The sequence below is a fragment of the Hypoxylon trugodes genome, assembly GCF_022578975.1.
Source record: "Hypoxylon trugodes strain CBS 135444 unplaced genomic scaffold F4822scaffold_11, whole genome shotgun sequence".
NCBI lineage: Eukaryota > Fungi > Ascomycota > Sordariomycetes > Xylariales > Hypoxylaceae > Hypoxylon > Hypoxylon trugodes.
This window is the reverse complement of record NW_026250026.1, coordinates 365,767-381,649: the sequence shown is the minus strand read 5'-3', so window position 1 is coordinate 381,649 and position 15,883 is coordinate 365,767. Positions and strand designations below refer to the sequence as shown.

The 15,883-nt window shown below is 47.1% G+C and overlaps 5 protein-coding genes across 5 annotated transcripts; 2 read left to right on the top strand and 3 right to left on the bottom strand.

Moving 5' to 3' along the window:
* Nucleotides 1-1,285: 1,285 nt before the first annotated feature.
* Nucleotides 1,286-3,362, top strand: F4822DRAFT_71472 (AP endonuclease). The gene is made up of 3 exons (XM_051463884.1): nucleotides 1,286-1,981; nucleotides 2,056-2,558; nucleotides 2,663-3,362. Exons 1-3 carry the CDS (start codon nucleotides 1,609-1,611, stop codon nucleotides 3,185-3,187), a joined length of 1,401 nt encoding a protein of 466 aa, XP_051309057.1. The 5' UTR covers nucleotides 1,286-1,608; the 3' UTR covers nucleotides 3,188-3,362.
* A 404-nt stretch (nucleotides 3,363-3,766) lies between these two features.
* F4822DRAFT_434401 (Mad3/BUB1 homology region 1-domain-containing protein) lies at nucleotides 3,767-7,478 on the bottom strand (the record flags this gene model as incomplete). Its single annotated transcript, XM_051462003.1, has 3 exons — nucleotides 3,767-5,895; nucleotides 5,992-6,397; nucleotides 6,492-7,478. The coding sequence occupies 3 exons, from the start codon at nucleotides 7,476-7,478 to the stop codon at nucleotides 3,767-3,769; spliced, it is 3,522 nt and encodes a 1,173-aa protein (XP_051309056.1).
* A 313-nt stretch (nucleotides 7,479-7,791) lies between these two features.
* On the bottom strand, nucleotides 7,792-8,965 carry F4822DRAFT_71367 (heme oxygenase-like protein). The gene has a single exon (XM_051463882.1). It carries the CDS (start codon nucleotides 8,779-8,781, stop codon nucleotides 7,987-7,989), a length of 795 nt encoding a protein of 264 aa, XP_051309055.1. The 5' UTR covers nucleotides 8,782-8,965; the 3' UTR covers nucleotides 7,792-7,986.
* A 707-nt stretch (nucleotides 8,966-9,672) lies between these two features.
* Nucleotides 9,673-11,613, bottom strand: F4822DRAFT_434399 (uncharacterized protein; the record flags this gene model as incomplete). Its single annotated transcript, XM_051462002.1, has 5 exons — nucleotides 9,673-9,699; nucleotides 9,753-9,964; nucleotides 10,015-10,276; nucleotides 10,334-11,511; nucleotides 11,586-11,613. 5 exons carry the CDS (start codon nucleotides 11,611-11,613, stop codon nucleotides 9,673-9,675), a joined length of 1,707 nt encoding a protein of 568 aa, XP_051309054.1.
* Nucleotides 11,614-12,020: 407 nt separating this feature from the next.
* F4822DRAFT_71355 (DNA glycosylase) lies at nucleotides 12,021-14,209 on the top strand. Its single transcript, XM_051463881.1, has 4 exons — nucleotides 12,021-12,323; nucleotides 12,376-12,566; nucleotides 12,655-12,812; nucleotides 12,882-14,209. The coding sequence occupies exons 1-4, from the start codon at nucleotides 12,205-12,207 to the stop codon at nucleotides 13,617-13,619; spliced, it is 1,206 nt and encodes a 401-aa protein (XP_051309053.1). The 5' UTR covers nucleotides 12,021-12,204; the 3' UTR covers nucleotides 13,620-14,209.
* Nucleotides 14,210-15,883: the final 1,674 nt, after the last annotated feature.

Sequence of the window (15,883 nt, the reverse complement as noted above, 5' to 3'; positions counted from 1 at the left end):
TTTGATACTGCGTAGACGTTCGAATGCTGGGACTCCGCAGAGCAAATCTTTGGATCTGAGATGGCGAAATGTGAACCAATCAGGGAAGAGAATTGAAACACGTTTTCCCCCTGGGCCAGATGATTCGGCAGATGCCCCTGCAAGACGCTAAAAGGAGGCTAACTCCTGTCCACTGTCATAAGTACCACATCTAGTAAGATAAGGTGTGAAGGTACGCGAGGCGAGAACAGGGACCTTATGCGGGCCGACGTTGGTTTGGAGGTTCAATGGGACTGGGATTTAACTGGGATGCTAGTCACCGAAGGCGAGCGGCCTGCCGAGGGAAGATTTCTACGAGAAAGAATACTGCTTGGAGAGGGTACCCCCGCTCTGCTTAGCAGTAGTAGCAGCGGTAGCAGCGTAGTAGTAGCGGGCTAGGTCGGATGAAAGGTGCTAAGAAGAGGTTGGTTCGGGTCGTTGGTTGGCCAATAATGCGTTTCCTCCCCTCGTCAAGCACCGCTTTACGCATCATTACACCACTTGCTAAGCTTTTCCTCGGCGCTGCACGCAACGCATTTTTAATTGCCTAGCACTGCTAGGCGATGCAGCCATTTTTCTAGGCAAGACGCTTGTGAGTCTCGACCAAGAATGACTTTACCCGAATTCGCAAGTGATCGTGTGATCTCTTGCAATTTTTGTCGCTGGTCGCGTGTGTGCGCAGATATATTTAAATATGTTACGTTGTGTGAATCAACCATATTATGTATTGAATCGTGTTTCGATAATAAATGGGAATAGGGGCATGGCGCGGGGAGGGTCAAGAAATAATAAGGCCAGGCCCTTTTTTTGTTTGATTGACTTGTTTAATGTGTTTGTTTATCTTACTATGTACCTAGGTACCTAATTGAACTTTATTAGACGGTACGTACCCCATCCACTCCTTCCTTTTCAAATACGATCTGTGAGTAACCGACCCTTGAAAAGCTAAACGCTGGGGCAGGTCACACACATAAGAGTATCGTGAGATAAGATAAGCACTGCCCACAAGAGGGTCAACAGAGGGCCCTCGGCGTGCTCGGTCGCCGCTCTCTCATACGATATCTCTCAATTCTCAACGTTCTAGAAGAATCAAATGACAAGAGCTGATGATGATCATGGGAGAATCTTACTTACATATCAATTATAATCTGTCAATTATATACAATTGATAATCGAATATCATGATTCGTTCACTATCAGCCTCAATGTCTTGCAGTTTCCAAACCAAGGCATTTTTTGCAAAGTTGGCACGGATCGTCGGAAATCATCAACTGAACGCACATGGCATTGAACCTAACTTTAGGTAACCATCCTAATCGATAAGAATTTATAATAAGAGTTTAATTGAAACACGTGACTACGAGCCATTCCTTCTCGCGTCCCGGCGCGTCATGAAATTCAATTAATTCATTCACTTACCAAGATCACATACCTATTTTACTCAACACCAATTATAGACCTCCTTACTTCCTAGTGTCTACGGTTTCATTTCCGAATCAACTGTCATGATTCCATAAAACTTGGAGTTTTCTCATTGTATGCCCAATTGTATCGATTGATTTCAGCACGTGGGAGAAACAAGTATTCACAATGCCTCCTCATCAGTCATCTCGAGTTAAGAAGGCTATCGTTGACAAAGCTACTACCGCCGCCGGGATCGCCGCTCCTGCGAAAGGCACCCCGAAATCCAAATCGTCAAAGCGTCAAGCTGTCGAAGAACCGATCGACGACGACATCGACGAGCCTGTCGCTGCCGAGGAAGTTAAATCTGCCAAAAAGCGGAAGGCAACCGAGAATCCCGAGCACGTGGGCGAACCTGGTACCGAGGAACCAAAATCCGGGAAGAAGCGAAAAACCACTACCAAGGCAAAAGCCGAAGACCTCATGGCGCTTGCTAAGCGTACAATAATCAATACTCTTAAGAAGTCCATGTATATTGGTGCCCACGTCAGCGCCGCAGGAGGTTAGTAATAGCCCAGGGTCCCTAGCTATTCAATTTCAAACTTCTTCGAGGCTGACTCAACTATAATTTTCTAGGTGTACAAAATTCAATCAACAACGCCGTACATATTGGGGCGAATTCATTTGCTCTATTCTTGAAGTCGCAACGCAAATGGGTCAACCCTCCTATAACGCCTGAGGCTCTTGACGGATTCCATTCCCTGTCAAAGGAACACAAATTTGAGGTTCATAAGCACTGCCTTCCACATGGTTCCTATTTAGTGAACCTGGCTCAAGCCGAAAAGGAAAAGGCGGACCAGGCATATACATCCTTCCTAGACGACTTACAACGATGCGAATCGCTTGGTGTCAAGTTGTATAATTTCCACCCGGGAAATACAAATGGAGATGCCAGGGCAGATGCTATCGGGCGGATCGCCAAGCAACTCAATAAGGCCCATAAGGCAACGTCCACTGTAATCACGGTATTGGAAAACATGGCCGGACAAGGCAATGTCATTGGCTGTTCGTTTGAAGACCTTCGTGACATCATAGAGCTTGTGGAAGACAAGAGCCGGGTTGGAGTTTGCATAGATACGGTAAGTAACTTGACTAGCCTACCAATCAAGTTATTTTAAATCGCCCCGGATTTATCCCTTGGGTCTTTTAATATAGACAGACGATGCTAACCCGATTACGATAGTGCCATGCTTTCGCCGCAGGTTACGACTTGCGCTCGCCAGAAGCTTTCGAAGAGACAATGACCAAATTTAATAACATTGTAGGAGCCTCGTACCTTAAGGCCTTCCACCTTAATGATAGCAAAGCGCCTTTTGACTCGCACCGGGACTTGCACGCCAATATCGGCACAGGTTTCTTAGGTCTTCGCGCCTTTCACAATGTAATGAACCACGCCGAATTTCAAGGAATGCCGATGGTTCTTGAAACGCCCATCGACCGTAAAGGCCCCGATGGGAAGACCGTCGAGGACAAGCAAATCTGGGCTGACGAAATCAAATTACTTGAGAGTCTCATCGGTATGGACACAGATAGCGATGAGTTCAAAGCCCTTGACAAGCGTCTACAAGCTGAAGGCGCTTCCGAGCGCGCGAAGATTCAAGATCAAGTTGATCGTAAAAGCGCGAAGGATGCAAAGAAAGGCGGCCTTGCTGCCAAGAGACGAGGCAAGAAGAAAGCTAAAGCATCTGATGATGAAGATTCAGATTAAATCAACAAAACAATTCACGTCCTAATCCAGTGTAACTAAAGATTTCAGGTTATGTATTTCATAAGTGTTCTATTATTGATCTGGAAAAACTAAGGCAAGGCGTATTGGGTATGGGTATGTAAAAACAACGTAGCTAATTCCACCCGAACCCTCGTGCGAAAAGGGGATTAAAAACAATGAAAAGAGAAAAATCAGGCCACTACTACCACTCCCTTCTACTGAATACCAATGTGGTGTGCAAATGAATATTCAGTATTTTGTGAATCCTAGACTAGAAATCACGTAGTATTCAAACAACCCCCCTCGAGCCTGAATTTTCAATATCAAACTCGAACTCGTAACGCCTGGCAATGCAATGCGATGCATCCGAGAAATGCCTATGTCCCCTTCATCATCGGTCATATCAATCTGTGATCGTCGTGATGTCATTCTTCCTTCCCCTCTCCTCTCCTCCCGTGTCTTTGTACAACAACAAGCCATGTCGATATAAAAAAGCAAAAACTATTAAAAGCGGTATAGCTCGAAACAGAACGGCGAACTGAAAAAGAAAAAGCATACAGGCAAAGTCCGAAGTCGGAATCAATGCTTCCTCGCCTTCGCCATACCCTCAATCCGCGCCATCAAGCCTCTCAATCCAACGCCTTTCTCGCAATTACTCTCAAGCCACTTCTCCATCCGCTCGCGAACACGTCGCATACCCCGAAGCACAGGCATCTTCCTACCATCCTCGGCGTCTACGTGACTAGCGGGGTTAAGTAGGACATCGAAACACTCAATCCAGATCTCGGTCTGCCAGTAACGCTTCAACGGCTCGCGAATCTTGTACCGACGGCTCGCCGACGTTCCTAAACCGCCTTGATCGGCGCGGATAGTCTCGATGTACTTTCCGAAGAGAAGAGTGTGGATAGTACCAGCGAGCCCGTGGTAGTCGAGTTGGAACGTCCAGGGACGACCGTCGCGGACTTCGGCGCAGTCATGTGCGTCTGTCTTCCAGTCTGCGACGAATTGCACGTCCGGGTCGAATGCGTGCATGTCGATTCCGCGGCCGAAGTCGATTAATGTTACGCCTCGACCGTCCCAGCCGCCGGAGCCGTCGGCGTGCCATTGGCCGGATAGAGTGGATACGTGTTCATCGATACGTAGGAGGCAATTGTCGGGTTTAAGATCGCCGTGGAGGATGTTCTTAGTGTGCAAGGCTTCGACGGTGCGCAAGAGTTCGATACTAAAGAACATGGCAAGCGACTCGTCCATAGGCGCCTTGGAGGTCTCGGTGAAGAAGTTGACAACATCGAGGAGTGTGCCGTGCGGGTGGAACGGTAGAATCAGGAAACATTCGTCCTGGTACAGGTGTAGTTCATGGGCAGCTGAGATAGACGTCGTAGCGCGGTGCTGCGGACCTAGACGAGTCGCCGCGAGTCGCATCATGTGGAACTCCCAAGTCGTAGGCGGTTGCTCCATCTTCAGTGCCTCAAGGGCGGAACGGTGGGTTGTCGCGAAAGCGCCTTTACCCATGGCGACCTTGGGGGTGTTCTCATCATTCTCATCGCCTTCAGGAGCCGAATTCTCGACAAGGTAGACGGGAGCAAAGGCGCCGGCACCGAGCTCTCGCTTAAGAGTATATTCACCCATGATCTCAGGGAACTCGAGAACAGGCGGAGTGTGAAGAGTACTAGTCTTATCGTTCTCTCTCTTGCTTCCTGACTTCGATACAGCCTTGGCGAACTTGCGGATCTCGGATCCCTTGTCGCATCGTTCGGTACGGTGATCATAGAATCCAGAATACGAGCTGAGAGAGGGCTGCATACGTGCGAGGATCTCCTCTCTAATAGCCGTGTCAACAGGATTGCATTGCGACTCCTTGATGATTGGTCCCTTAGGCAACTCCTTTCCCTTTCGTTGACTCGGGGGTGTGGCAGCAGCAGCAGTCTTCAGCTTCTTGATTAGAGGCTCTCCGATACTTACGGGAGAACGAGCTTCGTTGAGGACTTCGCGCAGAGGGCTACTCAGCGGCCCAAAGTCCTCATCGTCTTCTTCATCCTCCTCAGCTAGGTAAGCATCATGATCTCTTCTGGTAGGAGTCTTCGTGTTGGTGTAACGGGGCTTCCCTTCAGTGATGAGGCCGAGTGAAGATTCTGTACGTTCCGTAATAGGGGTCATGAACGGAAGACGGTTGTTAGCCACTTCGGCCGGGTCCCTATACGGTCGTGTAGGAGCTTCATAATCCTCGGGGGGGATGGGGATGAATCTGGTTCTGGTCTTAGGAGGTGAGTCGGGGTCATATTCGTCGTCATCGTCGTCCTTTGTGTCGATTAGGTCTGACGACTCAGATTCGCTTTGTTCGCCTTGGTCCTCATCTTCATCGTCACTTTCACCTTCACCATCTATTTTTGGAATGTGCTTCTGTGCAGTGAACTCAGACCATTCGCTCACACTCTTCACATCCGAAGTCTCATCGTCGCCGGCTTCACTCGTCGAAATACGTCTGGTAGTGTTGACGCTTTCTCCGCCGCTGGTGTAATCACCGTCGGTCATGTAATCTTCATCGTCAGTGTCTTCGTTGCGTTCCTCTACGGTCTTGATGGGGGCATTAAAGAGATCGTAGATCTCGTCGGTAGCTTGTCTGGTATGCATCGTCATAGTAGGCTCTGAGTGAGCATTACTTCTCTTCTTCAACTTGGGACCAGATGGCGAGTCCAGCTTGGCTTTAACTGTAAAAATGAAAATAATGGATCAATTATCTTGTTCGAGGATTGCAATTTAGGGAGGACAAAGTAGTAAAGGGGATTGTTTTTTGGTGAACTTACTGATTTGTGTTTCGTTGACCTCCATCATTTTCTTCTTTTTGGTCTTGGTAGGTTTGGGTTGGTTTTTAATCGCACCATTCTCGTCAAGTTCTACTATGTCCTGGTGCACCACTAGTTTTTCTGCCATTTGTCGACTAAGCAAATCTACTTCCGTCGGTTGGCCGACGTGTAGTTCTTGTTGCCCGTCGTCAACAATGCTGTCGTCCTCCCAACTCACATCCAGCCAACCCTGATTGGCAGCCCATAATTCCTCAAAGCTTAGCTCAGTGCCAGGCTCTTCAGGGGTTGGGTAAATAGCCTCGAGGTTAACAAAGACACGTTCTCTTTTTCCGCTTTGGGAATTCACAATTACTTGGTGCTTAGATGGGGCAATAACAATATGAGACTCTGCTATTCTGGATAAAGACTGAATTTACACAATCGCACAATGGCCACACATTAGTCCTGCTATGATCAACAAATTGGCCATTGCCACATGGGAAAGGAGTTCGTTAACTTACAGGATCCCGAAACACAGACATTTTTGGACCACTGCTCTTCTTCACTTGCGTCGTCAACGTTTCTCCCACCCAAGGCGTTGCTCCCACTACATTTTCCTTTTTGCGATCTGCCAATGACCCTATTGTGTCCCATCCCTTTGCACCCTCACCCACCTTCGACATTGCGCTGCCCTCAGATCCAGCATCCGAGAAGACAGCAAGTTTAGCCTTGCCGGGCTTAGAAGATTGACCACCAACACCCATGTTTGGCCTTGGAGCTTGTGGATCTACCGGTCGCGCAGAAGCCCCGAAAGGATCAATCTTAGCGACGAGCGCTGGTCGGACTGTAGGAAGTGCCGGCGATGATGGTGCGTTCGCTCCGTCGGGTTGTTGCGCGCGCCTCTGTTCGAATTCGCCGAACTTGCGAACTAATCTCTGCACCGGTCGCGCTTCACGCTCGATGCCTAGTTTATATACTTCTTCGGCTTGTGCCCAGCGGCCCGCACTTTCCAGCCAAGCGGCGTATTCTTCGTAGAATAGAGCTAGCCCCTCACCGATATTGTGACGTGAAAGGAAAACGTAAGTCTCACGAGGTGAATCGGAAAAGAATCGGATGTAATGTAACCACAGCTTTAGGTATCGGGGGTCGTTCTTGTATTGCGCCGATCCGATGAAAGCTTTGGTGGCGCGCTCAAGTAGAGTGTGTAGTTGCGATTGAGGAGTAGCTTGTGCGGATGGATATGCGTCAAAAGTCCACCTTACGTATCTGTCGAAGACGTCGAGAGGATCATCCGACTCGGAGATGTTTGCTAGCTCTTCCTCGTACTCGGCTCGAATACAATCGTTGATGTTTTTGGTGTCGGTAGGTGTAGGTGTGTTGAGTTTGTGTAGAGGAGACGGTGAGAAGACCTCAGCGAGTTTCTTTGCTGATCGCCCACCAGGTAAGGATTGAATATTTTCCTTCTGGCCTTCGATAATGTCGAAATCAATTAGATCGCCAGCAGCCATCTTCAATTTGAGATATAAGAATGGCGACAAGGGCGATAGTGTCGAATTGAATCTCCCCCGAAAAGACCTACAATGTTAGTATACCTCGTTGTTAATTTCGAAGGAATTGATGAGGCGTGGCGCGACCCGAACGGATTAAATACCTAGGTAATATGGTTTACCCCTAGTCCCTTGTTGACTGTTTTGATTATAGCGGCGATTGTTTCCCCGACAACCCTTAAATATGGGGACGGTAAGTACGACCTCGACTTCGAATTGGGCGATACATGATACATTTGTGGCACGGACCAAGCTACTAGAGGTCAAACTTTCACTAACAAATTCACATTCAAATCTAAATCCTAACAAGTCAAGTCTCAATCAACTATAGATTCGTCTAGTCTTTCAATAGACAATGAGTTTAAAGGCTATTTATCAACAAACATATATGAATAGTTGTGGGGTTATTCGAGTGTTTGCATCCCTTAGTACCAAGGCCATGCCTTCGTTCTAGATATCAAACCCCTCTTCAAGCCACCATCGGCCAAAATGATTCCTCTAGTACCAAGACCTTCTTGAATAGACACATGGCCTCCGCAGCGCCAACTTCTTCTGTATCTTCGTCTTGGATAGTAGCGTACGCATCTAGACAGTCTTGACACTCCTTCACAAAAGCCTGGAACTCTTCCGAAGTCCAATTTGGTATGAACTCCTTTCTTAAAGCCCCACCATCAAGATCCCCATCCGTGTTCGCATTTTCCTCAGCCTGCTGCTTCGCATAAGTCCAAGCGTCTAGGTAAATTCTCTCCGTAGCCCAAAGCACAACCAGCCCGCCCAGAAGCGTCTTATCCCGATCTCCATGCGGCTGCGCAGTGAACGAGTCGAACAGATCGATGTAATTCTGCGTCACCTTATTTGGCGCAAAACCCGCCGATTTATTTGATAGGTTACCGCCTTCAGCCACCGGCCCTAACCCCTCAAGATCCAAGCCATATTTCTTGGCAGTCTCTTCGAAAAACTGCAGCTCCCTCGTTACACCCGCAAGAGCGGTCTGCAGCAACGAGAGAATTCTCCATTGCAATGTCTTAGAATTATCCTGGTCGCCTATCTTGATCGGAAGCTGAACGCGGGATATTAAACCTCCAGCGAATCGGATGTACGCCTGGGCGTAGAGCCTATCTTGGGCTAACCATTGGCTGAGTATCTCGGGTGGAAGCCGACCTTGACCGGCGAGACTGAGAAATTGAGATTGCGTAGCTCGCTCCCGAAGATCGGTCATACCAGGGCTCTCGAGTAGGTAATTTGACATCGTTGGTTTAGACATGATGACGTCGGTGGATTTTATGTCTCAGATTTGAATGTTTCGAATTCGAATGAGTTGTTTGGTTGACAGGAGTAAGCATATATGTAGGGAGACTAGTCGGTCGGAGCTTTTATACACCGTCCCGCATACAATTATTTTGAAGTTTTAATGAATGTATCACAATTCAGAATAATAAAGAGCCAAGGCCTAGAGGTAACATTTACGTAACAATACGGTCATTCTAAAGTAATGGTCCATTGACAAACAGTAATATTCGGTAAAACATTGGCTTATTGCCATATTATTGGCCTAAATGGAAACGACATAACTTCATCGTTCAAAGTTTCAGATCCTCCTATCGATATTCGTCGAAGCCAAGAGATGCTTAATATATGAAAGATTTTTTTTGAGTGAATGACTCGTTTAGTACAAAGAAGCACGGTCCGCTTAGGCTTGCGATCAACAGTCCACATAATTCTAGAAGCAACTTGTCACTGTCACTAATCGAAAATGACAATATTGGGTAGCAACTAAGCAACTCTAACCATACCTCCTACCTACCTATGTATTAGGCACCTATCTAGGCACCCCTATTTTAATCGAGAGTCGGTCGAAATCAGCTGGCGTAATCGTAGTAGCCTTGTTGTTAGTTGACACTTTTATGCGAGGAATCTGAACGACTGCTATTATGTCGCTCTAATGAACGATGAGCGCTCCCAGCAGTTAAAAAGCCGGTTAGTGCTATAGAATTCGCCTCATTAGGACGCCTCTCCCGTTGGACGTGTGTTGTTGTACAAATCGCAACTTGTAAATTGTTACGACACTCAGCCTAACCTTCCGCAACTTATGTCTTCGTAATATTAAGCTACCACACGTAAGGACGAAATGTAGCATGAACGAACCCCTTTTTCATTACCAAGCTCCAACCTCGAAGTTCTCCTATTTGCAATAAGTCAGCGGTGATCCAACATACCAGGAATAGAAATGCTTACCTCTGGAAAGTACGTCGTTACCACGGTTCTGTCGGCAAACTTTCGGCCAGCAAGGGCCTGTAAGGCTTTCTTTGCGGATGCTGTTGTATCGTATTTAACATAAATCTTACCAACTCCAGCAGATTGTCGGCTGCCACCAGTAGGTCGAGGAACCTTGAGGTCAATGATCTGGCCAAATTTAGAACATTCCTCCTGGACATCTTCGCATATTTCTGAGACATGTTAGCAAAGTATAGCGTATAAAATGGGAGAGGAAAATTACCTTGGTAATCTTCGCTGTCCATTAGTTCTTCCGGTGTTACCATGTTGAGTAGCTGCAAGACCCGGGATTCCTCTGAGTCGCTGGCAGTAGTTCCCGCCAACATGGACATGGCATTCACACCCATTTCGACACCAGCTACTTGGGTGATACCAATACTGGCCTTTCTCACCTTGAGGTTTTTATCGCCGATAACCATGCCATTCAGACCCTGAATAGCGATGTCCGTCGCTGCAGGGTCGACGAATTCACAAAACGCAACACCCTGCCAACAATTAGCATACCGTAATCAGAAAAGGGCTACGTAGATTACATTACTTACGCGAGATTCATCGGTACCCGTATCTTTAACCAAAGCCAACGCCTTAAGCTCGCCAAACGAGGTCAAAAGCTCCATGACTTGGTCCTCGGTCAAGTAAGGGGGTAGGTTTCCAATGCTTATCTTGTTCGGCGTGTCAATAACCACGTTCGAAACGACACCAGGTTTGTACGGGGCATCGTCGGCAATGGCTGGCACAATATAGTCTTTCGGTCGTTGTATCTTCAAGCCACGCCCACTGCCATTAGCAGTGCCGTTCATAGGATCATCTGCCTCCATTGAGATACCATCGAAAGCAAGGGCAACAGTAGCTTCCGAAGCATGTCGGAATTCGAGAAGAGCAAACGTCTGGTCCTTGGAAATTTGACATAGAACACATGGATCGGTACTCTCAATAACATTTAATCCATTTAATTGGAGGTTGAAGAAGCTCATGACACTTTCTTCGGTTGATCCCGGAGGAAGGTTGTAGACAATAAGCCGCTTGCTTTGCCGGGAATTACCTGGCTTCAGTGCTGCGCTGTTCACCGCACCGCCTGGTTGATTCATGAAAGCTTGTAGTTTTGTAGGGTCCATGGGCTGCTGTCTCGGCGCGCCCGGTAGGGGGAACATTCCAGATAGTTTAGCTTGTTCGGCGGTGACATTCTCGTAACCTGGAGGTTTGATATCCCATTGGGTCATACGTCGCTTGCGGTCTAGAACGGGGATAATGTCTGTCAAGTCTGGAGTCGGTTCGCGTTTTTTCGGCGGCGGTGTGGGACTTCGTCCGCGTCGATTCTGCGCAAACAGATCGTCGTCTCGGTTTCGCTCGATTCTCTCACGATCCCGTCTATCGCCACGTCGATCCTCGAATAAGTCGCGATCGCGTCGAGGTGGTCGGCCAGGGTCGTCGCGGCGGTTATCCCTTCTCGAACCGCGGTCGCGATCCCATTCGCGGTCTCTACGGTCGCGTCCACCACCACCACCACCACCGCCACCACCAGCTCCTCCTCCTCCTCCGTAGCGATCTTCGCGCTCGCGGTCTCGATGGCTGCGGCTAGATGCGTATGCGTCTTCATCTCTCGCGTCGCGATGCGATCGACGAGGTGATCTACTTCGTCTTCGTTCTCTTCTATCACCTCTATCGCCTCGGTCCCGACGATCATCGCGAGGATAATCTCGAGAGGAACCATGACGGCCATCTAAAATAAAGTATATTAGTTGGATTAATTCAAACAATGATGATAAGATCCTAAGAATTAAGAGAATTACTTACCTCGAGATGAATAGGTGTCGCCGTTCATGATGACAATTCAACTCCCTCTAAGAAAAATATGATACGGTAAAGAATTGAAAATGAAAAGGATGTTGATCAGAAATCGGCAAGGCGACTCAACAGGGCGCCGAGAAGATTGAAAGAGAACAAGAAGCTCCAATCTCTAATCTGGAGTGTGAGATAGGTTGAGCTGTTGACAGTGGAGCTTTGCTGCAACGAGGCTGGAAAATAGAATTTTTGGCAAGTCTCGTCGGAAGTTTGCCCAGGTCGGAAGCCGCTGAGTGGCTCATGTCGTACCATGTACATGTGGCTAGCCCCGATTTGGTTTAGCTGTATAAGATTTACCAGATGGAATGCCCCGCTTTCCTCTTTAGGGACTTTTTAGGGATTTCTGGTGAAAAGGAAGGGGCGAAATAACATCAAACATTAATACCCCTTTTAGATATCAACATCTGTAAGTAACGACCTACGCTTATATCGTAAATACGAACAATATCGAAGCTTCCTGCGATTAGATCCAACCATCAACTATTTTTACTTTTTTGTTGTTGTTGTCTTTTTTGGTTTTTTTTTGGTATGCTAAAGGGACCACAATCCTATTAAATTGATTAATCGCGGGATGTCACCTATAAGGGTATCTGAATGGCGAAAGCTACCCCTAAGTTTAACTGACCTATGTATTGAAACAACCCTCCGATGTGGACAGTCCTTTCGTTGGCGTAAAATAGGCGATGAATGGTATAAATTCATTCCATCCCCAATAATGAACAAATATTAATGGTTATTTTAGGAACTGTGTTCTCTATGGCCGATTGCTTTCGTTAAAGCAAGATAAGAATTATCTTCACTACAAAGTGAACTCACCCGCAATCAATACACCAACCTTGACACCTCCATTATCTATCGAGGACGGCCCTAAGATTGACAGCGAGGATGATACTGAAGCATTTATTAGACATTATTTTAGTTTAAAGCATGACTGTAAGTATTACCATCTCTATTAGCATTTGGAGATTTATATTTCTTAAATAGTCTCATAACAGTTGCTAACAGTTATTAACCTAACCAGTGGCTTCGCTATATGACCAATGGTCTGGGTCTGATCCCAACTTCCGAAAGAAAGCGCCAAAATTCACAGGAATCAGAATTTTAAGTCAAGACCCGTGGGAAGCATTGGTAGCCTTTATTTGCAGTAGTAACAACAATATTTCTCGTATCTCACAGATGGTATGTTATGAGTGATTAACCCTCATTCGTTGGTCTCAGTAATATTTGAGTTCTCTTAACACCCTATAGGCTCACAAACTCTGCAATCATTACGGCCCATTAATCGGGCATATTGGTGACGAAGCGTTTCACGATTTTCCAACTCCGCAAGCTCTGAGTGGGAAAAAAGTAGAGGCCCATCTCAGAGAACTAGGATTTGGTTACAGGGCCAAGTACATCGCAGAGACGGCCCGTATAGTTACCGAGGAGAGACCGAAAGGGTGGCTTGAAAGCTTGATCAATCCTGAGAATCCGGGTTGGGATATGACGAATGCTTCCGAACCACCTACCTATAGACACGCCCACGAGCAGCTTCTCCTTCTCGCAGGAGTTGGGCCAAAAGTTGCAGATTGTGTCTGTCTAATGGGCCTTGGCTGGGGGGAGGCAGTTCCTGTGGACACACACGTATGGCAGATCGCACAGAGAGACTACAAGTTTGGCAAGGTCAAGACGAAGACCTTTTCCAAAGTCATGTACGACTCTGTCGGTGATCATTTTCGAAAGATCTGGGGTCAACAAGCGGGATGGGCGCAGTCAGTCCTTTTTACTGCCAATTTAAAATCATTCTCGGAGCAAGCAGCGGGCAAAACAAAGGAAGTTGACGTCAAAATTGAAGTTGATGAAGTCAAACAAAATATTTCAGCTGAGAAACCCGTGTCTCGCCCGCGAAAGAGACAACAGATTACGGTTGCAGAAACAGTAAAAATTGAAGAGGGTGTCTCAGCTAGAGCATTACGAGCAAGCAAGAGAATAAGAACCAAAGCCTGAGTTCGGCATTTCAATTCGAACGCCCATCCTCGGCATCACTCACCCTTTATCTACATCGCCGAAATCAATCCTCTAGGGAAGCACGTAGTTATCCAGTTGCCACGAACGTATCTAATCTCACGCCACGGGAGAAAGAAACAGGACGGGGCCGGGAAAAGCCATGGACGGTTCCAATATCCAGCCCCGATCTTATTATGAATAGACAATACCTAACCTATTCGAATAAATCAACACCATCAGTTACTTATCAACCATAGCCAGCACAATTTAATATCAAAAGAACCCCTATGGAATCAATAATATAATATTAATTTGAAGGCGGCCTTCCTTCAGTCAAATCGTCGTCATTGAAGCGCCTATCGCGAGAAGTGTGAAATTGAGACCAGGAGCATTGTTGACGATTCTCGGTGTGCTGCGGTGGTGTCGGCCATTACGGGCTAATAGGTCGGGAACGGCGGAAGAGGTATGCCACGAGGCCAGCTATCGGATCGACTGTGGGCTCGTTGGGACCCCGACCCCTCGTTGGTCCTTGGACAATCATGTGTGACGAATTCAGGCCTCGACTAGGAGTAGTTCGATTCCTGAGTTGGACGTTCCCTTCCGGCTGTACCCCAGCCCGTTCCCATTAATTTCACTATCGCGAACTGGGGAGCTTCACCATCTACTCAATTGAACATACCGACGCCGTAATAGTTTACACAAATCGCTGAAATGAGGATTCTAGTCCCGCCAAACCTTGAGAGCGAGTTTTCCGGTGTCTGCAACGAAACACGTCGATTTCAAACTAGGATCATAGGTATTGTCAGCTGGGAATGTTCCAAGTAGGCTCTAGAAGATTTCGAGTAGTAATATTGAAGAGCACTAGGCACTCTCTATCGAACGCTTTACGGACACGACGGACATGAGCCCCTATTGATCTAGGCCTGCCCCGAATCCACGTGTCCTGTGCCGAGAAGTTCTAGAACCCATCCGCTACAAGCCACAGTTTCAAGAGACCTCCGAGCTCGTGGTAGGGTATTGTTAGTTCTACGTACAACAAGATACGCTATATACCTAGGTATCTATTTGGTATCTAGTTGTTGGTATTCAAGTCGAAATATCTCATATTGGGACCGATGTTAATGAAGTAGCCATGTCCCAATCCGCTCTCAGAATGGCATATGTAATAGAATTCAAGGGACGTTAGGATAAAACCCCATTTCTAGTCTTAAAGCTTGATATAACGAATGAGGTTACACAGACTATGTTGTTTCTAAGGTTACCCTTCGTGATCATTGATTGTATATGAATAGAACGAACTATGTACGGGTGCATTTATCTCTACTAGCCAAGAGATACACTAACACTACAACTACGCACTGTTGGCGTTAATATGGATTTTCTGCGCTCACTATTGTCTAAACCATCCCAGCAATAGTAGTGATGCCAATCGCGAAAGAGATAAGTCTAATCAAACCTGTGAGCCATTAAGTGCCCATTAACTACAACTAGTATTGATTTTCTTCCCATTGTATATTCTATGAGTACGCAATCCAAATAGGGCTATGAGACTTCACCCCTTCATTATTCACGTGGTAAGGACGACACCGGCGACAATTGGCAAATCTCCCCTGTTCCCCAAGACGGATCTACGATGGGTGAAATCACATCATGGCTGCCCTAATCACTTCGACTAGCCGGTAAAATTAATGTGTTTCTAGATGGATAAGTCTACAAGTTGTACTGGTTCGTATTCGCAACATCGCCGTCTAGTGATGATTCACCCTAGATACTGTATGTAGTCTCAAAACGCAGATAGCATCAAACTCACCATCCCTCCGGGTCCCGGAAAGGCCCTCTTCGGTTACGAATACGCATATAACCCTGACGCCTCAAGATGTAGCCGTACGGGAACAGTTCCGGCGTGGGAAACAGCGTCTCTTGGCAAAGCAGACCAGGTCGGCTCCCCACACAATAGCTTCAGTTCAACCACGTCCCATCGGAACAGAAGGAAATTCAAAGATCCACAAATCGATCTCTTTTACTTTATTCAGGGATAGTTCCCCCAAGGTTCGAACGACCACGCCCTCCGCGCTCCGTAGGGCCGGGACGGCGGGCACACTATCATCGTACGACGTTGCACACAATTTAGCCGCAAGGTCTCAGCCGAGAAGCGGACAATAATATAAACCCGGAATTTTTTTCAATGCTTCTCACATCTCGCCAAACGTCCGTCTGTCTGTACCCAAGTGTTGAGATCGGAAGGGTGAGTTGGTTGGTTGACG